Source organism: Coenobita brevimanus, chromosome 14 (genome assembly GCF_032717465.1).
Source record: "Coenobita brevimanus isolate Jiangsu-jjx chromosome 14, ASM3271746v2, whole genome shotgun sequence".
Taxonomy (NCBI): domain Eukaryota; kingdom Metazoa; phylum Arthropoda; class Malacostraca; order Decapoda; family Coenobitidae; genus Coenobita; species Coenobita brevimanus.
In genome coordinates, this window is record NC_136967.1 from 17,090,627 (window position 1) to 17,110,836 (window position 20,210).

Below are 20,210 nucleotides of genomic sequence, written 5' to 3' on the forward strand. Positions count from 1 at the left end.
GGAGCCATAGGAGGGCAGGTGCAATGCATATTTAAGAAAGCCAGATGATTAGAGAGCATGATGAGCATAGTTTTGTGAACGTAGAACAGCTGAAAGGCGGAGTAATAAATACATGAAGAAAGTCAACATCGAGGCCCTCTTGAGGTAAACAAGGGGGGGCAGGTTGCCATGACGACGCCCCCTCTGCCCCTCAGTCGATCTCTACTGGAGGAGGAAGGAGGGGGGTAGGGATGTCATATATTATGATAAGTGCTTTACAGGGTGACAGGAAAAAGAAGTATTGGTAATGATGATACTTAGACATAAGTAGTGGTGTGAACTGCTTACTTTTCCTGTTAGTAGAAAACCAGGTTTTGGTAGTTCATGTAATAGGAAAATCTCTGGGCCTGTTATAAGATATTCAGCTGATGTAGTTTGTAATTTGGGTAAATGTATGCTTTAAGCATACCAGTTTGGGTAAACATACACATTAAGTGGTAGAAGTATCATATCAAATCATTTCTACTTGCTGACAATATATTTTTCTTATTATTTCTGGGGTTGTAAATAAACAGTTGTTAAATCTGTTTCCACATTGTTTTATGTCCACTGTGACAACTGATTCATCAGCGTAATAGCGGAAGGGGCTATCCTAACCTAACAGTTTAACTTATCCAACCCAACCTAGCTTGACTGTACCTAATAATTTAACCTAATCCAACCTAATGTTGAAAAATGGGAAATGAAATCCACCTTTAAGTACATTAAGATTCTTCCATTATACTGGAAACAGACAACTATAGGTACAGCTTAAGGAACTTGATAATAATAACGGGGAAAGTTTTTCAGCAGGAGAAGGTCATTTATCACCCTGAAGATAGAAGAATATAAAAAACAAACGAATATGAATTAAGTTGGTCTGGTAAGATCTTTTTACTGCTTAAGGTAAACCATACATGTGCTGTAATTTCTACACAGTTATTGTAAGATGTTTATGAATTATGGTACTTCTTAAAATAAAGCTTTATTAGCATTTATATTTTAGGGAGATGAAGAGTTAGTAGGGAGTACTGGTAACAAGGGCAACAGTTTTGTCTTTTTCACTCGTTTGTTAGATGTTTAGTTTTCTTGCATGAGGAGTTCCTGTTTATTTCTAGGGAGGAGGCTGTAACACCAGCCAATCAGCGTGGTACTCCTGAGGGGAATGGGAATGCTGGTGATAGGGAGAGCTGGAGCTTGTTTCTCTAGCTACCAAACCATCCCCTTTTGCTGACCTTCTCAGTGTGACGCAAACATGGAGAGTGGACCAGCATGCCTTCTAAAACACTTAGTCTGTCTCGTACACTGCACTACATGCGCTGTAGCCCACATATCACACAACGCACCCCACTATGTCAAAGGGTTGACACCAGCAAGGGCTGCGGCCAGAATACTTTGCCACCGCTACCTAGTGGCAGGCCTTTTGAGGGGAGGCATGATGAGGGCTCCGCCAGCATCGATCATGGGGCCAGGATGAGATGGGACTCGAACCTGTGCCCAGGCTGCCACTTCCGCCCAACAGGGAGGGGCCCAAACTTGGGAGTAGCACACCAGGAGGCTGCTCTATTAGTGGGTGTATAATGGCTGGGCAGTTACACTGCCAAGGCGCGCTTGGAATGTGTCCCTGTATTTGTCCTGGCATGGTGCCCTAAGGCCACTACCACAGCCACTGGTCAATACTGGTGGGCTAGTTGTCCCAGATCTATTGCCTGAACCTGGGACTGTGCCGTGTCTCTCCCTGTTATTATTATTCTTACTGATTATGACCTAGTTCTGTCTATCTATATATTGCCAGATACTGTACCTTAATCCAGTCAGGGATGGCCATAAACAAATTGCCTCCATGTTGCCCTGTCCCACGGCATTTCACTGCCCAGCTCCTAGCTCACACCCCCTCTCTCTTATATCTTTCCAGTCCATCCCTCCATCTCATCCTTGGCTTCCCCCTCCCTCTTCCCCCCCTCCACATCACTCACATACTCACTCTTTGTCAGTCCTTCGTTCTCCATCCTGTCCACATGGCCAACCCCCTGAATGTGTTTCTCCTAATGCTTCCTGTCACATCCACAGCCACACCACAATGCTCCTTCACATTCTAATTTGTCAGTCTGTCTCTCCCTGTGACTTCACATGCTCCTCTCAAATGAATCATTTCCACTGCCCACACTCTTGACTTCTGTCCCTCCAACAAAGTCCAAGCTTCTCTTTCATATGTTAGAGTTGGTATGATGACTCTATCATGCAATAATTTTTCACTTCCATGCTCATTTCTCAGTTTCATATCACTGCTTTCAAAGAACCAGCAACCTTTCTTCCTTGTTGTACCTTTTCAAGCACTTCACCCTTTAAACTAACATCCTTACTCATCATACTGCCCAGGTACAGTACCCTTGCATCCAAGACAGACACTATTCTATCTATCTATTGCCAGACACCTCAATCCCATTCAGGGTGGCCACAAAAAAATAGCCTCCACGTCGCCCTGTCCCCCGCCAATTCACTGACCCACTCCCAACTCACACCCCCCTCTCTCATATACCTCTCCACCCCATCCCTCCATCTCATCCTCGGCCTCCCCCTCCCTCTTCCCCCCTCCACCTCACTCACATACACTCTCTTTGTCAGTCTTTCACCCTCCATCCTCTCCACATGGCCAAACCACCTCAGTGTATTCCTCCTAACGCTTCCTATCACATCCACATCCACACCACAACGCTCCTTTATATCCTCATTCGTCAGCCTGTCTCTCCATGTGACCCCACAGGCTCCTCTTAAATAACTCATTTCCACTGCTCTCACTCTTGACTTGTGTCCTTCCAGCAACGTCCAAGCTTCACTTCCATACATTAGAGTTGGTATCACAATACTGTCATGTAGAAACTTTTTCACTTCCATGCTCACTTCCCTGCTTCTTATCACTGTTTCCAAAGAACCAGCAACCTTTCTTCCCTGCTGTACCCTTTCAAGCACCTTACCCTCCAAACCTCCATTCTTACTCATCACACTACCCAAGTGCAGTACTTAAACGCACTCACATTTTCCAAATCCTTACCATCCAACCTCGCTGTACATTCACTGACTTCACCTCTTTCAAAGACCATCACTTCACTCTTCCCTACGTTCACCTTTAGATTCCGTTTCTTACACACTCTCTCAAACTCATCCACCAAAGCCTTGCAACTCTCCTTCGTCTTCACTCAACAGCACAGTATCATCTGCAAACAACAGTACAGGGAGATTCCAAACACTACCCTCTCTCACCAGGGCCACTCCAACATCCACTGCCCTACCTTGTACCTCTTGTATTACCCCATCCATGTACAGATTGAACAACCATGGAGACATGACACATCCCTGTTTCAACCCAACCTTCAAAGAGAAAAATTCACTCAGTTCACCCTCCGCATGCACTGTAGCCTTAGCACCGTCATACATACTCTTCACAGCATTCAACAACTTCCCATCTACTCCATATATTCTTAATACTTTCCACAATCCTTGTCTGTCTACCCTGTCATATGCTTTCTCCAAATCCACGAAAGCCACGTACAACTTCTTTCCCTTCTCTAGAAACTTTTCCACTAAAGATCTGAGAATGAATATCTGATCTACACAACCTCTTCTCTTCCTAAAGCCTCCCTGTTTTTCTCCAACTAATTCCTCTGTTCTTTCTCTATCTCTGTCAATAAGTATCCTACCATACACTTTTCCTATTATACTAAGAAGACAGATGCCCCTATGATTACCACACACTTCTTTTTCCCCTTTCCCTTTGTCTATCTATCTATCTATAGCCTGATGCCCTAATCCCGCAAAGGGTGGCTGTAGACAAAACGCCTCCAAGTCGCTCTGTCACCCGCCATTTGACTACCCTCCCCCCAACTCACCCCCCTCTCCCCCATATACCTCTCAGCTTCATCCCTACACCTCATCCTCGGTCTACCCCTCCCTCTCCCTCCCTCCACCTCACCTACATACACCCTCTTAGTCAGTCTTTCATTCTCCATTCTCTCCACATGTCCAAACCACCTCAGTGTATATCTCCTATTCTTCTCAACCACATCCACATCCACCCCACAACGTTCCTTCACTTCTTCATTCGTCAACCTATCCCTCCATGTCACTCCACACGCTCCTCTCAAGTAACTTATTTCCACTGCTCTCACTCTTGACTTGTTCCCCTCTTGCAAGGTCCACGCCTCGCTTCCATACGTCAGGGTAGGGATCACAGTACTATAATGCAGTGACTTCTTAATTTCCCTACTCACATCCCTATTTCTCATCACTGCTTTCAGTGTACCAACAACCTTCTTTCCCTGGTGTACCCTTTCACGCACTTCATCCCCCAAAGTTCCATCCTTACTCGTCACACTACCCAAGTACTTGAATGCACTCACACTCTCCATATCCTCACCATCCAACCTCACTGTACATTCTGTGACTTCATTCCTCCCAAACACCATAACTTTACTTTTGTTTACATTAACTTTCAGCTTTCTCCTCCTACACACTGTCCCAAATTCATTCACCAAACCTTGCAACTCCCATTCATCTTCACTCAACAATACTGTATCATCAACAAACAGCAACACCGGAATCTTCCAAATCTCACCCTCATTCATTAGAGCCACCCCCACATCCACTGCCCTACCCTGCACCTCTTTTACAACCCCATCCATGTACATTATATATTAAACAGCCATGGAGACATCACACAACCCTGTTTCAGTCCCACATCGAGATTAAAAAATTCACTCAGCTCACCATCCACTCGCACTGTAGCCCTAGCTCCTTCTTACATACTCTTCACAGCATTCAACAATTTCCCATCCACTCCATATATTCTCAATACCTTCCACATACCATGCCTATCTATTCTGTCATAAACTTTCTCCAAGTCCATGAAGGCAGCATACCCTTTCTTTCCCTTCTCTAGATACATCTCCACTAAACATCTTAGAACAAATATCTGATCTGGACACCCTTTTCCCTTCCTAAATCCCCCTTGTTCTTCTCCAACTAGCTCCTCTGTCATATGCCTGCTAACTTCACTTCCACCCTGTGTTACTCTTTTCGCCTCTTTCCACAATTATTACAGTCCCTCCACTTTACACTCAAGTTCCTTCCAAATTTCTTATCCACTCTCTTCTTACTCTCTCCCACTAATCATTTTATCTCTCTCTTTCTTTCTACATATAACTCTCTCTTCCGCCTCTCAGCTTCTTCCATGCCCCTATTTCTCATCCATTCCTTGTATGCTTTCTTCTTTTGTGCCACAGCCTGTCTCACCTCTTCATTCCACCACGCTGTTCCTTGCACTCCCCTCCGTCTTCTCTTCATCCCACACACCACATCACATGCTGCACATATTTCTTCTGTAAATATCCTTCATACACCTTCCACGTCCCCCACCCGCTCCAATTCATATTTGCCCAATCGTTCCTCCACTACTCTCTTATACTCTGCCTTTTTCTCATCCTCTTGTAACCTTTCCACTCTCCTTACAAATACTCCTTCTTCCCATCCTTCCCTTCTTCTATTTCTCCATCCTAATTGGACCTTGATTCTGGCCACCACCAAGTAGTGGTCAGAAAGTCCACTCCCCCAACTTCTATAAGATCTTGCATCCATTACACATTTTTGCATCCTTTCATCCACACACACATAATCAATCATTGCCCTCCTTTCATTCAGTTCACCACCCACCCCTCTCATCATTCGCCATGTATACCTGTGGATCATTTTATGCCTGAAGAGGGTATTGGCTGTGACCAACCCCCTCCCAGCACAAATGTCCACTAACGCACTGCCATTCTCATATATCTCAGCAGGCACACCCCACTCACCAACTATTCCATCCACCTTCACATTCCCTACTTTACCATTCATATCACCGATCAAAAACACTCTTTCATTCCTTCCAAACTTTTCTATGCACACTTCCACATTTGTTCAGAACTCTTCTCTTACTCTGCTTGCACGATCTTGCGTTGGCGCATACACACACACAATCGCCCACATTTGTATTCCAATTTTCAATCTTACCCACACAATCCTTGACCCAACTGATCCATACTTTCTTATACTCTTCTTCCATCTTTTACTCACAACTATACATACTCCTTCTTTTGCCCTCTCATTCTCACCTACTTCTGCACATATACCCCATCCATACTCCCATTCTCTCACACTCTCACCTCTCCATTTCATTTCAGTTATTCCGCATACATCCACTTTCGCACCCTCAAGCACTTGGACAATCTCTCTCTCTCTTTCACCTTGTCATTCGCTCCCCTTACATTCCAAGTTCCAATTACCATGTTCTTTATCCGGTCCTTTGTCGTCATCTTTTGGTCAGTCCTTGTCCGAGGCTTATTGTTTTTCTTTTTGGTTAGTTGTTTTCCGGGGAGGGGCACTAACCCTCCGCCAACCCGTTTAGTCACCTTTTACGACAAGCAGGGATACTGGGGGAGTATTCTTGAAAAAAAACCCTACCCCCAGGGGGTAGTATAATAATCCAGTATATTGCTGTAATACGGTTGCATACGTCCAATATGTAACCAGTGTTTCATAACGGCCCAAATCAGAGGAGAATACAGCTATGACGGTCTCACGTGGTCCAACCCGGTTCCCGGGCCCAGTAGAGTGGCTTGGTTGTGATGTTGTCCAATAAAATACTGCCATCTTGTCACGTGATGGGCAATCGGAGCTTGCTTTTGGCTCCCTAGACTCCCTCACCAGAGTGTCGTGGACACACTGCCTGTTACACTTAGCATTTGCTCCTAGGTTATTGCCTCACCTTATGTAACCATTCCTAGGAAACAGTCTGCTAACTCCTTGAAGTGCCGCCGTCTATTTCAGACTACTAAGCTAGAGATAAGCTCAGAAATACATGCTTTGAAGGTGAGGAAATTGGTTTTGGTGCCATAATAGGTCTAGGTTGATGTCTTTAGGAACACTTTTTGAAGATTTTGTGACTATGAATTTTCTCCATAAGGTCTTGTGCTGGTCCAAGACGTTGCTCATCCAAGACAGGACCCTCAGGGACAATATTACTGTCTTGGACGCGGGGGTATTGTGCTTAAAAATGCACCCACATTTTCCATTTCCTCCTTGTCCAACCTCACTGTACATTGAATGACTTCATTTCTCTCAAAGACCATAACTTTACTTTTCCTTACATTCACCTTTAGATTCCCTTTCCTACAATCTCTCTCAAACTCATTCACCAAGCCTCACGGCTCCCTTTCGTCTTCACTTAACACCGTATCATCTGCAAACAACAGTACAGGGAGTTTCTACTCACTGTCCTCTCTCATTAGGGCCACTCCAACATCCACTGCCCTGACCTGTATCTCTTTTATAACCCCATCCATATACAGATTGAACAACATGGGGACATGACACATCCCTGTTTCATTCCAACTTCAAATACAAAAATTCACTCAGTTTACTGTCCACGTTCGCTGCAGCCTTAGCACCATCATACATACTCTTCACAGCATTCAACACCTTCCCATTTACTTTATATATTCTTCATACTTTCCACAATCCTTGTCTATCCACCCTTTCATATGCTTTCTCCTAATTCAGGAAGGCCGCATACAACTTCTTTCCCTTCTCTAGAAGCTTTTCCACGGAAGGTCTAAGAATGAATATCTGATCTACACAACCTCTTCTCTTCTTAAAACCTCCCTGTTCTTCTCCAACTAATTCCTCTTTTATTTCCCTAACTCTGTCAAAAAGTATCCTACCATATTCTTTTCCTGTTACACTTAGAAGAGAAATGCCCCTATGATTACCTCATACTTCTTTTTCCCTTTTTCCTTTGTACAAGGGAATAATTATACCTGACCTCCAATCCCCCAGGACTCTACCTTCCTCCCAGGCCAATCTGCACATCTTCTACATCCATTCTCCTAGTATCTCTCCCCCATGCATTTCATCACACACTCCATCATTTCCTGGAGCTTTTCCCATTTTGATTTCTTCATTGCTTCCATAACTTCCATCCTATTGATTTCTTCCTGTCTTCTCTTCTCCCTCTGTCTCCCAGCCAATCCCCAGCCACTTATATTCGCATTACTTTAATTCTCTATGTTCAACAATTCCTTATTTTCTCCATCTGCTCACTTTTTCTCACTTCTCCACTAGTAATTTACCATTTTTATCTCTCAGTCCTCGACTAACTTCTTTAACCCCCTGTCTAACTCTCTTTACCTCTTTCTAGAATGTTTTCTTACATTCCCTCCTTTTTACACTCAGTTTCCTTCCAAATTCCTCATCCACTGTCTTCGTACTCTTTCCTAGTGATTTTTTCACCTCTCTCTTCCTCTTTACATATAACTCTCTCTTCCATGTCTCAACTTCTTGCATACCCCTGTTTCTCATCCACTGACTATATGCTTTATTCTTTTCCACAGCCCCTCTTCTTCATTCCACCATTCTGTTCCTTGCTCTCCCTTTTGTCTTCTCTTGACCACACACACCACCTCACATACTGCACAGATTTCTTCTTTGAATATCTTGCACACACCTTGCATGTTCTCCATCTGCTCCAGACCATATTTATGCAGTTGCTCCTTTACTTCTCTCTTATATTCTGCCTTTTTCTAATCTTCTTGTAACCTTTCCACCCTCCTTGCATATTCTACTTCCTCCTGTGCATCCCTTCTTCTGTTTCTCCATTTCACTTGGTCCTAATTCTCACAGCCACCACGTGGTGGTCTGAAAGTCCACTCCCCAACCTCTAGACGCTCTTGCATCGATTAAACACCTTTGCATCCATTCATCCACACACATAATCAGTCATTGCCTTCTGTTCATTCAGTTCACCCACCCTTCCTATCACTCATGATGTATACCTATGGATCATTTTGTGTCTGAAGAGGGTATTGTCTACCCTCCTGGCATAAATGTCTACTAAAACACTGCCATTCTCATCTATCTTAGCAGGCACACACCATTCACCAACTACTCCATCCACCTTCTCATTCCCTGCTTTACGATTCATATCGTCAATCAAAAACACTCTTTCATCCCATTCAGTTTTTTCCATGCACGCTTCCACATTTGTCCAGAACTCTTCTCTCACTCTGCTTGCATGATCTTCTGGTGGCCCATACATGCACACAATTGCCCACATTTGTAGTCCAACTTTCAATCTTTCCCACACAATCCTTGAGCCATCTGATCCATACTCTCTTATACAGTATTCTCCTTCTGTTTGTTACTCACAACTATACACACTCCTTCTTTTGGTGTCTTATTCTCACCTGCTGCCGCACATGTACCCCATCCATACTTCCATTCCCTCACACTCTCTCCTCTCCATTTAGTTTCAGTTAACCCAAGTACATCCACTTTTGCACCTTCAAGCACCTTGACAATCTTTCTCTCTTTTGCCTCATCATTTGCACCCCTTATATGCCATGTTGGAATCCGTATCACATCCTTTGTTCGGTCCCTAATCGTCCTCTTTTGGTCAGTCCTGGTCTGAGGCTTCTTGTGTGTATTTTTAGTTATTTGTCCCCTGGGGAGGAGCACTAACCCTCCACCATCCCACTTGTTGCCACGTAGGGAACACGTTTTGGTTGGTAATAAAGTTATCACCCAATGTTGTAAAGGCTTTCCTGGTTTACAGAAAATCATTTGGCTTGCCACTTAGTATAATGCGACCCTAAAAACAGAACACCAGTACACTAAGTGCGTGAATGATCGGCGCCTTTGCCTACCACCATCAAAATCAGTAAAAAAAAAAAAAAAACACCGTTGAACTGGGGTTTGGCCATTGTTAAGCAGGGTTTGGTGATATTTCTACCCCCATCGTTAAGCTTGGGTATCACATCTAAAGGTACTGTACAGTATATCAGGGTATTACTGTATATATATATATATATATATATATATCCATCCATCATCCAATCCTATGTTGCCCCATGAGGAGCGTAGAAGCCCGGGGCTAGGCAGTTGGTCCTGACATTTAAGATGAGAGTGACCAGCCTCACTCATCCCCGAGTGGCATTACATGAGCAATAAACCCCAATCACTCCTTGTATATAAACCTTCACCGGTTCAATCCGACTGGAGCACAATAATTACCCACTAAACCACCAGGCGTCAAAATTTGGTTATATGATTACCACCTAGCATAGTAAATGGTTTCCTGGAGTACAGGAAACCATTTGGCTTGTCACTCAGTGTAGAGTCACCCACAGGTAGAAGGGAGAGGAAAGAATGAAGGAATGAAAGACAGAAGAGGGAGTGTAAAGTCACCCGCAGGCAGAAGGAAGAGAATAGACTGAAGAAAAAAAGACAGAAGATGATGGAAGGAAACAAGGATGGAGGAGAGGACAGGGCAGACACCCGAGAGCAACACTACATTGAGTGAGTGGATGGTATATATATATATATATATATATATGGAGCCCCTGTAGTATAGTGGTAGAGCGTGCGTTTCGCACGCTGGTGAGCGTGGGTTCGCCTCCTGCCAGAGTTGTAACAACTTTGGGAAGTGTTCACCAACCCACTTGCTACTTTGGCGGACACAAGGGGTGCTGTTGTTCAACCAGTGTCGCATACTTGTATGCTTTCACCCAATCGGCTTAAGGCGGGCCGAATACACTTGGTTCACAGACTACACACACATCCAAAGCCTCTACAACACTACAATCACATTCACAAGCACTTGTCACCCTACATACAATCTCTATCAGACAGCCTAAGCCACTGGGTAGAGATACATTGGCAGTATCGTCCTTGCTTCGGTAGGGATAGGCTAGTCCTGCAGTGGACCTCAACGGCTGATAATGATGATGATGAATGAATGAATGATATATATATATATATATATATATATATATATATATTTATAGATAGATAGATAGATATAGATATAGATATATACAGTAATCTCTCCACTATCCGATGTAATAGAGCCAAAGGCATGTCCGGATAGTGGTCCTGTCCGGAAAGTGGGCATCTGCCTGCTGGACTGTTACTAAGGACCCTAACTCAGCCTAACTTTGAAAGCCACCTAAATAACTCCGTACCGGACATGCAAAGCACCTATTTAAACCTATTTAAGACCCTATTCACACCAATAATGGACATAAAGCATGAAATAAATGAAAAAGAACCAAGGAATGAGGAATTAGAAGTGACTGTACCTCAGCCAGGGTACTTACAGCACATCTGTGGCTGCCTTCGCAAGTCTTTTGCAGTGGTGAAAATGCTCTTGAAGCACATACAGTAATCAGGTGTTGTGCTGCACTTACAGTAATTCTTTGCACTGTGAGTTATAATTGTTTAACACTGCACATTGTTAATTGCACCATGCCAGTTTCAACCACCAGTTTGCACTCCACAGTTAATCCTTTGTACTCTGAATACTACTTTCTTAACACTGCACAACACTGTAAATTCCCATGTGGTCTACTGGTGGGGTATTGCAGTTTATTCATCTGTTTTTTCACAAGAAAAACGAGCACATGTGGCATCCACTGCAATAAGCATCCACTCACGATCGACGTTATGCAGTAACTGTTGAAGTGTTGGTGATGGGGAAACAGAGTTGCCTGATCGCAACAGCCACATTGCCAAACTCCTCAGTTTTCATTACCAAATTTAACTTTTCATTAGCAAATTCATAAAGCTAGCATTTATTCTTCACTGATTATAAATACAAGTAGAAATACATGTAATCACTCTCCTTATAATTAACAGCATGTTGGTTGTTTTCATGCATTGTAGGCTAGCAGATTAATCAGAGAGAGCAGATAATCCACCATCTCCATCCTGTGTATCCTCATACATGTGAAAAATCCATTTGGTAATGCATTATTCTTATTACCAAATGAATTTTTCATTACCAAATTGGCCCACATTTGATAATGAAAAATACCAAATGGCAACCCTGACAGGGGAGGGGGCAGGGGGGAGGAAGAAAGGGGTGAAGGGGCCATGGTGTAAACAGCTGTTCGGCACTGCGCGGCAATTTCAAATTATGGGAGGGAAAAAATCTTTTTTGAGGGGGAATTTTTTTTTTGGGGGGGGGGGGGGGGGGCCATTTTTGGGATCTGAAGGTCCAGGTCCACAATGTCCGGAAAGTGGGCGTCTGGATAGTATAGGGATTACTGTGTATATACATACATGCATACATACATACATACATACATACATATATGTACAGTACCCTCTTGTCCAGTACGCGTTTGGCCAGTACTATTCTCATCCAGTACGGTGAGCAAAAAAATAAAATAATTCATTACTGTAGTACGGATTTGTTGGGCTGGATCGGTCGTGCAAAGTGGGCCAAATCCAGAGTTCTTCTCTAGTACTGACGTGCTGTGTCCAGTACAGTAAGCTCACCCCGAATACGTTCTCGCCAAACATGCTCGCAGTTATACACGGTAAGTGCTGGGATACGTATAAGACAACGTAAGATTAAAGAACCATTACGAAAACTATAAATTTACTCAAGAAAGGCCTTTCATAGACCAAATCCTCGAACATCAGTGCAGCACCACGCACGGTTTGTTTTGATCATGTGATCATGTCCTGCTTTTCCACAGTACTGTATTTGTAAGTTAAATATTTACATTGCTGTTCTGGTAAGTTTATATGCAAGTTAAAGTACTATTAAATAATGTTATAACAAGAAATAGTCTTATAACCAGTTTTCCTGATAGGCGTCGGAATATTGCTTTTGTTATTTGTTCATTTAATATTTGCTGTACTGCTTTTCCACAGTACTGTGTTTGTAAGTTAAATATTTACTATTCTGGTATGTACTTGTAAGTTAAAGCACTTAAATAAAGTTAAAGCATTAAATAATGCCTTGTAATCAGTTAACCTGATTTATATGATTACCCATGATCGGCGTCAAGTCAATTCGCCATCAGACAATTCCCCGTCAAAATGTGGACGATCCCCATCAGGACAGTTCGCACCCTGGATGATTCCCCATCATTCTGAAAATTTACTTATTATTAATTAATCAATACTTTTATAAATATACTTTTTATTAATTAATCAATACTTTAACCCTTTAACTGCGGGCATTGTTTTGCCCCGACTGGCCTCTCCCGTGGGGGTTTCAGCCAAAATGTAAACAAACTTTAAACCTTTATAACTCTGCACAGAATAAATCTAGAGTGAAAAATAAGGTACCATTAGAAAGTACTAACCTTCGGCTTTGCAATGATGTAGGTTTCATGATTTCGTTGACTATCACTGGATGGGCAGTGCCGTTAGAAGTGAGCGATCTAAAATCACTATTTTTCGCTCACACACCATTACCTTTGCTCATGCAGCATTACCTTCGCTCACACACCATTACCAAATGCCAACCTCATTCTGATAATAATACTATAAACATATACGAACACTGCACATACGATAAACACCCACTCTGTGTTCACTGAGGCAAGTAAAAGGCACTGTAATTGCCCGCACTTCACTGCCACATCAGCGGTGTTGTAATCACTATTTTTCGTTCACACACCATTACCAAATGCCAACCTCATTCTGATAATAATACTATAAACATATATGAACACTGCACATACGATAAACACCCACCCTGTGTTCACCGAGGCAGGTAAATGGCACTGTAATTGCCCGCACTTCACTGCCACATCAGCGGTGTTGTAATCACTATTTTTCGCTCACACACCATTACCAAATGCCAACCTCATTCTGATAATAATACTATAAACATATATGAAGACTGCACATACGATAAACACCCACTCTGTGTTCACTGAGGCAGGTAAAAGGCACTGTAAATGCCTGCACTTCACTGCCACATCAGCGGTGTTGTCGCTCACACAGCTGGACAGATACTGATGCGTGTTGGTCAGGGGTGGGGTGGGGGGCCCGGGGGGTGGGAAGTGGGGGCCCGGGGGTGGGAGGAGGGAGGTGGGGGTCGGCTGGAGTGAAAGAACTTAATAGCTACTCCCCCTCGAAACAATTGGCGCACGGAAAAAACGCAGGGTATTCAAAATATTCACAAACATTCGAGAATGACACCCGCGGTTTGGTCCAGTTTTTGCAATGTCATTCTGGGATGACACCCGCGGTTAAAGGGTTAATAACTATATTCCAGGGGAATCCATCAAAGTCTATGTTCAGTAGTGTAGGCTTTGGATATTATTTATTAGTTGCACCTTTAGTCAATAATTATCTTGTTTCTTCTTCAGTGTAGTCGCCTTTGAATTATATTTTAGTGTCACCCATAGCTGTCTTCATTAACGACAACGAACTGTCTTGTTATTGTTGTGACAGTCTTGAAACCAATCGGCGTCGGAATGTTGTCTTGTGTTTACGTATTTGTATGTTGAAGTTTTGCTGTTCAGTACTGTAAGTTATATCATTAAATAAACCTTCTAACCACTTAAAGTGCTTCATATTGATTACCAATGGGTGATAACAGCAAAACACCACATTTAGGGGGTCTAGGGAGCACAATAAGGAGTAGTTAAAACTTACACGGTTTCGCGCCGAATGTGCCACATTAGGAACGAAACCCATGTGTTCGGGGTGAGCTTACTGTGCTATTACCTGCCCGGGTGCAGGAAGATGGCAAACCAAGGAATGTTTCACTAGTACTGCCGCGCCAGTCCAGTACATCTTCCTCGTGACTCGTGTCGTGTGCAGTATTGCACTTCCCCCGGATGATGAAGAAGACGATGTCAGTGTGTGACTGTGTGGGATTTATGAGTGAGGCTGAGGCAGAAAGGCCTCCTCAGGATCCTGAAGGCCCTCCTTCAAGGGGGTCAATAGGACCTCCTACAGCCTCGGATACCCATCCCCCTTCCCCCCCAGGCCCATCACCACTCACCTTAAAGGCTGGTAAAATCTTAGTTGTGTCAAAACATAGTTAAGTTGAATCCAGGGGGGACTTTTTCAAGGCTTTTCTGACATTATTCATTTTTCTTGGAAGGTCTGTTGTTTGTCCAGTACGGATTTAGTCCAGTACGACAGTACTGTCTAACAAAAATTCTGTACTGGACGTGATGGTACTGTATATGTACACTCAGACCTCGATTTAAGTGACCTCCATTTAAGGGATTTCAGATTTAAGGGACTCCATATTCTAGCTGACAAACACCTAAGACCATTCAAAAATGATACGTAATGTCTAGATTATACACATTAACATGTTTCTTTATACAGTACCCATAAAATAATATTCAGAATCATATGAATAAGTAAGATAAGTGAAGTAGTCATTGTATTTCATAATGCGATTGTCTTTATATGTGCCTCAGTGCCTTGAGGTCACTTGCCCATACAAGATTTGGACACAACAAAGAAACCACCACCACAGTATACAAACAGTATATATGTTCAGTGATGAATTATGCAAGCCCTGCTTGGGCTCCTAATCTCACTAAAACACACTACAACACTCTACAGACCATACAGAACAAGGCCTTCAAAATAATCACAGGCTGCACAGCTACTACACCCATAGACCACCTACATTAAGAAACCAAAGTCGCCAAAGTCAAGGATCACTTAGACATGGGAAGCACCCAAATTCTTGCTGCAGCCTCCACAAACCCACACCATCCACTACAATACATGGCAGCACATCCACACACACCAAGGAACATCAAAACAACACCCAGCACATGATATCATACACAAATACTGTCATCTCTACCCTCTCGCCCACCTCAGACCAGCTTCCAGAAGCATATCCATACTCAAATCGCTCGCCACTCCATTCAGTCACTTAAAGACAACACATAGCTGCATGCACGGCCTCCCGATATCCACCCTTCTGAATCCTATCTCTCTCGTGAGGACAGGGTCCACCTGGCCAGGCTGAGATGTGGGCATCATCCAGCCCTCTAAAGTTACCAGAAGAGGCTGGCTGACTCCGTTGCAGATGCCTGTCCAGGATGTAACACGGAACCCTATACTATTAAGCACATTATGGAAGACTGCATTGCACACGATCACCTATGCCAACAACACAACATACACTCTTGAGAGCTCTGTGGGAAAGCCTGGTCTTGGCCATGGCCTTCCTTAGGGACTCAGGGCTGTTTGGCAAGACTGTCTAGGAAGCAGCAACTACTACTACTACATCTCATAGTCATAGTCTACTCTGTTACAAACAGCCTCAAAAGGACCATAAGGTCTGTTGCTGTTTGCTTTCCTTTGTACTCCTTTGTACATGGCCGAACTATCTATCTATCTATCTATTGCCAGACGCCTCAATCCCGTTTGGGGTGGCCACAAACAAATCGCCTCCAAGTCGCCCTGTCCCCCGCCATCTCACTGCCCTGCTCCCAACTCACACCCCCCTCTCTCATATACCTCTCCACCCCATCCCTCCATCTCATCCTCGGCCTCCCCCTCCCTCTTGCCCCCTCCACCTCACTCACATACACTCTCTTCGTCAGTCTTTCACCCTCCATCCTCTCCACATGGCCAAACCACCTCAGTGTGTTCCTCATAACGCTTCCTATCACATCCACATCCACACCACAACGCTCCTTTACATCCTCATTCGTCAGCCTGTCTCTCCATGTGACTCCACAGGCTCCTCTTAAATAACTCATTTCCACTGCTCTCACTCTTGACTTGTGTCCTTCCAACAATGTCCAAGCTTCACAGTTTGTCCAAGCTTCACTTCATGGCCAAACTGTCTCAGTTTATTTCTGCTAATTCTTTTTGTCACATCCACAGCCACACCACAGCACTCCTTCACTTCCTCTTTTGTCAGTCTGGCTCTCCATGTAACTTCACTGGTTCCTCTCAATACCAGTGTGGTCAGTGGGGGTTCCCATCATCCACTCACTCACTGTAATGCTATTGTACTCCAGGGTGACATGTCATAATGTGACCTGTATGATTTCCTGTGAGCCAGAAAATCATTAAAATGCTTGACTGTAATCTTATAACCAACCCATATGTATTCCCCGTGTCAGTAAGTGGGTTGGCAGAGGGTTAATGCCCCTCCTAGGAAAACAACTACCATAACTAAAAAGTCTGTCTGTCTATCTATCTATCTATTGCCAGATGCTGTAATCCCTCAAAGGGTGGCCACAAGCAAATCGCCTCCATGTCGCCCTTACCACTGCCATTTCACTGCCCTGCTCCCAGCTCACACCTCACTCTCGCATATACCTCTTCACTCCATCCCTCCATCTCAGCCTTGGCCTCCCCCTTCCTCCATCTCACTCACATATACTCTCCTCATCAGTCTCTCACTCTCCATCCTCTCCACATTGCCTAACCACCTCAGTTTCTCCTAACGTTTCCTGTCACATCCACATCCACACCCAACTCTTCTTCACTTCCTCATTTGTCAGTCTGACTCTCCATGTGACTCCACATGCTCCTCTCAAATAACTCATTTCCACTGCTGTCGCTCTTGACTTGTGTCACTCCAGCAAGGTCCAAGCTTCACTTCCATACTTTAGAGTTGGTATCACAATACTGTCATAAAGTAACTTTTTCACTTCCATGCTCACTTCCCTGTTTCTTGTCACTGCTTCAAGGAACCAGCAACCTTCCTTGTTGTACCCTTTCAAGCGCTTCACCCTGTAAACTTCCATCTTTACTCATCACCTTACCCAAGTACTTGAGACAAAGACAAAGAATATTTTAAAAATTAATAAAGATTCAAAGTTTATTTAAGGCAAGGTATCCCTTAGGCTGAAAATATACACATAGTGTTAAAAAGTAAAAGGTGAGTACTGCCTTAAAAATAAGTGTAAGCCAAATTTACAAAGCACAGTAATTGACAATAACTACGGTAGATTTACCCAAGGAATAAATGTAGAGAAAGGGAACAAACAAATAAAAGAAAAAAGAAAATGGTGCAGATGTTAACTAATGTTCATTGATCATTCAAACAGCGATAGGAATAGGGCTAGTCTTAAAATGCTCAGTTCTTGCTCTAATTGGTAATAATTTGTTGTTGGTACAGATGGTATGAAGTGGTATTGGGGCAGGTGGAGGGAGCAGGTTTTGGTGTGTGTGTGTGTGTGTTGGGGGGGTTCTGAATTTCAGTTAAAGTTTCATTGATATTGAAATAGCTGATTTCTGTTTCCCAACTTGGAGCACTACATTTTGGAATAAGTTGCGATATTTTGGAACATATGCTTGACATGCAAGGACCACATGTATTAAAAGTTTTTTGTATGACCTGTCATAACAAATTTATTGATTAAGCTATGTCTTGATCCTCAGGAGAGGTGGAGCTCAGCGTGGTAACAATGATGCAGGAGAGCGCCCGCCTGCCCCCCCTGCACACCCCAGCTTGGACCCCACCCACCATCTCTAGGTAACACATAATACTGTGTAGTTTATATATATTTTTTAAGCATGCCTTCAATGACATTTGGCAGTTTGTGTTCAGTTATGAGTGATGGTCTTACCAATTTGTGTGGGTTTGATTCCCAAGAGGTTCTCCGATGATTGTTATAGTGTATTTTCAGCAGTTAGGAAGCTGCATTGTGAAAGAAAAACCCTGATTTTGAAAGGGCAAGTGGAGAAAAAAAAAAAATTACTCCTGTTCACTACCCTTAGAGACCATAGCTTAATAAAGTATTTGTATCAATCTGTCTATCTGTAGCCAGACACCATAATCCCATAAGCAGTGGCCATTTCTCTTTGAGTTAGTTGTTTTACCAGGAGGGGCATTAGCCCACCGTTAGTGCACTTCTTGATATGTAGGGAACATGTTTGGGTTGGTTGTATGGTTACCACCCAGCCCTGTAAATAGTCTCTTGGCCTACAGGAAACCTCCATGCTTGTCACCCAATGTAAAACCACCTGAAAAGGAATGAAGAGTAATAAAAAGTGACAGGAAACATGGGAGAAATAGGAAGAAAGGAGGGCAGGTACAGAAGAAGAATGATAAAGGTGAAGGAAGAAGTAGGCAGCACAAATATTAAATGCTTTTCAATATATCCTTTCAGTACTGTTCGTTAGTCAGTAGTTTCATTATTGTTAACCCCTAAAAGATGGGCGTCGGAATGTTTTGACACGCCCAGGACGGGCATAATTGGGGGATCCAATATGGTGGGGGGTTTGTGGGGGGTGCTGGTAGAGGATGGGAGGGGTGGTGCAGGGGTTGAGGTGGGGTGTGGGTTTGGAGGATAGGGTGGGGGTGAGTTGGGTTGGGTGGTGGATAGAGGGGTAGAGAGTGGGGTTTGGTGGTGGGTAGAGGGGTTGGGGGGTGGTTAGGGGGTCAGAGAGGTGGGGTGGTGGGTGGGGGAGGATGGGGGAGGGGGTTGGGATGGTGGGGATAGATGGTGGGGGTAGGGGATAGGGTTGGGGGGATTGTGGGGGAGTGGGGGGCAGTTGGGGGAATGGTGGGGTAGTGTGAGATATGGGGGTGGATGGTGGGTGTGGTTAGCAGGGGGTTGGGGGTGGGGATGATGGGAGGGTGGGAGTTAGGATTGGTAGGGGGTGGTGGGGAGGGTTGGGGGGCTGTGGGGGTTTGGGAGTGGGGGGGTTGGGGGCAGTGGGGGGATGGGATGGGGGGTCGGGGTGTGTGTGTGTGTAGGTGTGGTGGTAGGGGGATGGGGTGGGTAGGATGGGTGTGGGGGGTGGGGGGGTGTGACCGCATATGCGGACACCCGTCTTTTTGCCCCCAGCACTCTTGGACAGCATGTGTGGACACCCATCTTTTTGCCCCTTGTACCCTTGAACAGCACTCGGACAACTGTCTTTTTGCCTCTGGTACCCACGGACAGCATATGCGGACACCTGTCTCTTAGGGGTTAAAACTTTAAATGTGAAAATTTTTAACATGGTGCCACATTTGTACACAAGAAATTGTCTGCAAGATGATCAGTTGTCATTTTTCACACAAATATACACTTACCATTCAGTATCTCCATTCAGAACTATTCATCATTTAATACTTTCATTCCGGGCTCCTACGTTCCTCATGGGGCAATGTAGGATTGGATGATGGATGGATGGATGGATGATTTATAAATAAACAAACTTTATTGTTGTGAAAGTCTGTAACATTTTAAGTAAAAATAACCGTAAGAGACCTGTGCTGTAACGAACTGTAACTGGGGGAAAGCTAGGTCTGTTAAAGCCAATAGTTTGTTATAACTGAGGGTCTCCCCCAGAGTGGAATTTCACACATGTTTGAAAATAAATGAGTACAGTAGCATATTCCAGTACTAAAAATGTGAACTATACCCATT

The 20,210-nt window shown here is 43.9% G+C and overlaps 1 protein-coding gene across 1 annotated transcript in view; it reads left to right on the forward strand.

Moving 5' to 3' along the window:
- LOC145419206 (uncharacterized) overlaps positions 1 to 20,210 on the forward strand; it is a 289,310-nt gene that overhangs the window by 222 nt on the left and 268,878 nt on the right. The window contains exon 2 of the mRNA XM_080287441.1: positions 18,232 to 18,325. Within this exon, the coding sequence (XP_080143567.1) occupies positions 18,258 to 18,325 (68 nt within the window). The 5' untranslated portion in view covers positions 18,232 to 18,257. The remainder of the gene's footprint in view (positions 1 to 18,231; positions 18,326 to 20,210) is intronic.